The sequence below is a fragment of the Neophocaena asiaeorientalis genome, unplaced genomic scaffold (genome assembly GCF_003031525.2).
Source record: "Neophocaena asiaeorientalis asiaeorientalis breed wild unplaced genomic scaffold, Neophocaena_asiaeorientalis_V1.1 scaffold5, whole genome shotgun sequence".
Taxonomy (NCBI): Eukaryota; Metazoa; Chordata; class Mammalia; order Artiodactyla; family Phocoenidae; genus Neophocaena; species Neophocaena asiaeorientalis.
The window spans coordinates 12,505,437-12,509,619 of NW_020174698.1; the positions used below are offsets into that span (position 1 = coordinate 12,505,437).

At 35.9% G+C, this 4,183-nt stretch overlaps 1 protein-coding gene across 1 annotated transcript in view; it reads left to right on the top strand.

Moving 5' to 3' along the window:
- The window catches only part of TRDN (triadin), a 372,172-nt gene that overhangs the window by 367,216 nt on the left and 773 nt on the right, over positions 1-4,183 (top strand). Inside the window, exon 40 of the mRNA XM_024759083.1 lies at positions 1,581-1,619. Within this exon, the coding sequence (XP_024614851.1) occupies positions 1,581-1,619 (39 nt within the window). The remainder of the gene's footprint in view (positions 1-1,580; positions 1,620-4,183) is intronic.

The following is a 4,183-nucleotide window of genomic DNA, read 5'->3' on the forward strand; positions in this document are numbered from 1 at the left end:
CCTAACTGGACACTGATATATTTACAAGTAATTAGTGAATAATTAGTTGGCCAATCTGCTTACAATCACAATATTTCAAAATTATCATTTCACCAAGGATTGGGGAGATGTTATTTGACAGCAGGAGGTTCACATAAATGTTCAAATATGAGATTGATGTGTTTATTAAGAAAAATTAAGATAACTTGCTTATACTGGCAACAATAGCATAGAGGAAAGATGGAAGCAAGGAAGGAAGGAAGGAAGGGAGGGAGGGAGGGAGGAAGACAGATCTCAAACCTCAGAAAAATTTGCTACAACCAGATACATGACCTTAGGCGAGTATTTCCAGGACTAAATTTCCTCATCTGTATTGTAAGGTTTTCAACTAATTTAATTTAATGCATTTTTTTCCTGAAGGGTTTCCTGGCTTCCTAGTTTGGCTTGTTATATGATAGATATTTGCTGTTCTACTTCGAGACTTGCCTGTGGACAATAAGAGTTTGCCTAAGAGGTGTTCTTGTCATCAAAATATAAGTTTTGTGGCAGTGTCTGGAATTAATTAACAGTGTGGAAAATAGCAGTTTGAGAAAAGACACAAGAGAATAGTTTTCTGATTCTTATGAAATGATTTACACTCGTCTTAAGATATTTTTGAATACTAAAATTCTTAGATTTTTTAAAAATTGAATTATTAAAAACTATAACTTTTAATATATTTTTAAAATTTCTAGACCATAGCTTCTCAAACAATTTTATACACAAATCATTTGGAAATCTTGTTGAAATGAAATAAGTTGAGGTTGGGGACCAAGAACTGTGTTTATATCAGTTTCCCAAGTGATGCTGAAACTACTGGCACATGGATCACACTTTGAGAAGGAAGTTTTTTGACTCATTTAGAATTTGATGAAATCTAAAACCTGCTTTAGATGAAACACACAGACACACTCATATCTTAACATTTCATAGTTTTACAGGAAACTCTCAAAAGTTCATCTGTGGACACCAGTTAAGAACTTCTAACCTGGGAAAGGGGGTTCAAATGGATAGTGTCAAATTATCCTTTGTTAGATATACACATGGTGCATATCACTCAAGCAAAAGAGTCCTTGAATCACATGAGAGAAGGAAAGGATACAGAATGCTAGCCTGCTGCTATTCTTTCAGGACAAGGATGATCATTAAAACATGTCTCTCACAAATTTAAAATTATTTTGACTAAAATGTTTGCTTCATAGCTAGATTCCATCCTTAACATATTATAACTCTGAGCATCAAAAACCTCTTCTGAGAAAGGAATGGGTGTCAGCTAGCCCTCCATTAACATCAGGACCAGTTTCTATCTGAACAATTGCCTGTAACATTTCCCATTCTTTTCTTTCATTGCTTCCTCTTCTACTCCTGGATCTCACCTACTAAATTTTGTAGTTAAAGGCTGAACAGAATCTGAATAAGAACCTAGAGTATATTCTAAAGAGGGCAAGTAGCTCCTGTTTCTTTCATACTGTGCATTTTTGGACATTTTTCAGTTTTCTACATATTTGTATAATAGCTGTGAATGTACAAGTTATTTACTTTCATATTTTTGTATCTACTAGAAGAAGCTGAAGATGTGTCTTCCACAAAGAAGCAAAAAAGTAAGTTTTTTTAAAAAGATTAAAACTACTGAGGCATTCTGTAGATGGTATATATAAATTGAAACTTCAGACTCCCTTAAGAAGAAAAAGAAAAAGAGTTTTAGCACAGACATGAAGAATAACATTAAAGTAGTTCTCTTACATTTCAAAGAGAAGTTCTGCATTTTTTGCGTCAGGCAAGTGGCACATATTTGGAGGAATTACAAAGTAATGATGGAAGTGGCACTTATTGCAAACCGTTCTACACAGCTCTGACCCTGAGCACTCCAACCAAATCTGTGCTTAAATGCGTGCTACTGTCTGCTTTGTAAAAAGACAGCTGAAGTGATATGCTGAAATTTTTTATATCAAAAAGAAAAAAATGTAGAACTAGGTCTCAGCAATTCAATTGCTTAGAGACTCATTCTAAGAATGAAAGTTCTTTTGGATTGTTCTCGATATATGGCAGGCTCTTAATGTTCAATCTCTGGGATCGTTGATTTTAGAATGCAATCAGTATTCATATGCAGTTACAAAATTCAATGTCCAAGATTCTCATTATTTCAGTACTTCTAAATTAGATATTTTTCTTCAGATGGTAAAGCAATACATCTTGAATTCACATATGCATAAGAGTCATTGCTGGACAGACTAAAGGAAGCAATTTTTAAAATAGGTGTAACCTAAGTTTGCTTCACATAATGCTTTTAAAGTAAAGAATAGACATTTATCTGAGGAAATGATGTCAGTCATGTTCCCTGGGTTTTACAATGTTTCTTAGATGTATTTCTGAAGGAAATTAGAAAAATGCCCTCTATAATAGAAAATACCTCCTGTTCTGTATTAATACTTGAATTATTGAACAAATATTAAATGCCTACTATGTTCTAGGCACCATTTACATGCTGGGGCTTCTGCAACAGATAAGAGGGATACTCATTATAACCCTTCATATAATCAGGTTGTGTGGAATATAAAGAAATAAGCAGTTTTAATACTTTCAGATATGGTTGCAAAATCCATAAAGTCAATCTGGGCATGTTTCTGATTTATATAGCAATGCTTTCCTAATTGTTAAGCTACTCATAACAAATTGTGGCTTTATCACATAACACTCAAAATCTCTTATTTCATAAATAAATATTAAAACAATGAGATAGGTGGATTATATTAATGTCAGTTTCATGGTTGTGATATTATAGTATAGTTTTGAAAAGACGTTAACCATTGGGGAAAACTAGGTGAAGGATACGTGGGCTCTCTCTGCATTATTTCTTACAACTGTATGCGACTCTACAATGAACTCAAAGTAAAAGGTTTAATTAAAAAGAAGTAAATAAATAAAATAATTCCATTATTTTATTTAAAAAGTACCAAGGTATCAAGTATGTTAAGTTCATTTGGGAATTTACTTGTAGCAAAACAATATTTTCTATTTTCATCTTACCATGAAGCAGTTCTATAGTTTGATATTCATGAGCCTTTTATATAAGATCTAGAATAGGCAGCTATGATGGTATTTTCACTAATAACTATTTGACATCAATAAAATAAATGTCAGAACAGTGCCTACGGATCAGAAGGTTCAGCTGGAAAGTAGCCTGTTGTTGATGGACTCTTCTCCTTTTAGTACTGGTGCTGCCGTTTTCTGCCATCCTTCTGTGTAACCGTCCAACATCCAGGGGTGAGGGGGGTTGTGTTCCTGCCTCTGTCTGAGGCTAGAACAAAATAGAAAACAATTCTGGATGAGATAGAGTGGAAAGGAGAAGGACTAACCTCAAGATTTCTCCAAACTTTTCATCACTGAAAACCCAATGATTAAAGTCAGCTGACATCATGGATGATGAAATCAGAATAATCTCTTGTTGCTTTCCTTGGCTTCTTTCCACACACCCTTTGCTTTATTCTACTTCGTAAACCCTTAGGCTCACATGGATTTGGCCAGCACGCCCCTCACCCCCGTATCCCACATACTGCTAGCTGCAATTGTCATTCTCTTTCCTGGCCATGTGCAAGAAGTCTGTGGTTGGTTGACAGAATGTAAATGGATACGATGGACCACACTGAAGAGTCAGTAGGGGTCCATCATGGTGAGGAGGGGCTAAACTCACCATCTCTTAACAAAACTGCTACCTGGGAGCCTTGGCTCACTGGGCCCAGAGCTAATGCCATATCCAATGCGCACACTGCCTCACTGGGCTTTAACTCCTTTCCTGTGTTGTTTTCTACTCTGACAACAGAGCTGCTACCTGGAGGCACTGCCGTAGAGAGTAGCTGTGCCATCTCAGGAGAGTGCTTGCCTCCAGAGTAAGGGCAAGTGGAAAACCTCAAGACTTTACGAATCACAAGGCTCTCTGTGGTGTTGTTAACACACGCACGCACACACGCACACACGCACACACGCACGCACACACGCACACACGCGCACAGTTGGTTACTTTGCGTATTGATAAGCTCATGTTTTGAAACCTGTTAGTACATACCAGTTTTTCCAAATACTGTGCACATCTAGATTCCTATAAGCTAAACACTTTGACTTTCTATGCCAGGCTTTTTTTTTTTTTTTTTTTTTTTTTTTTTTTTTG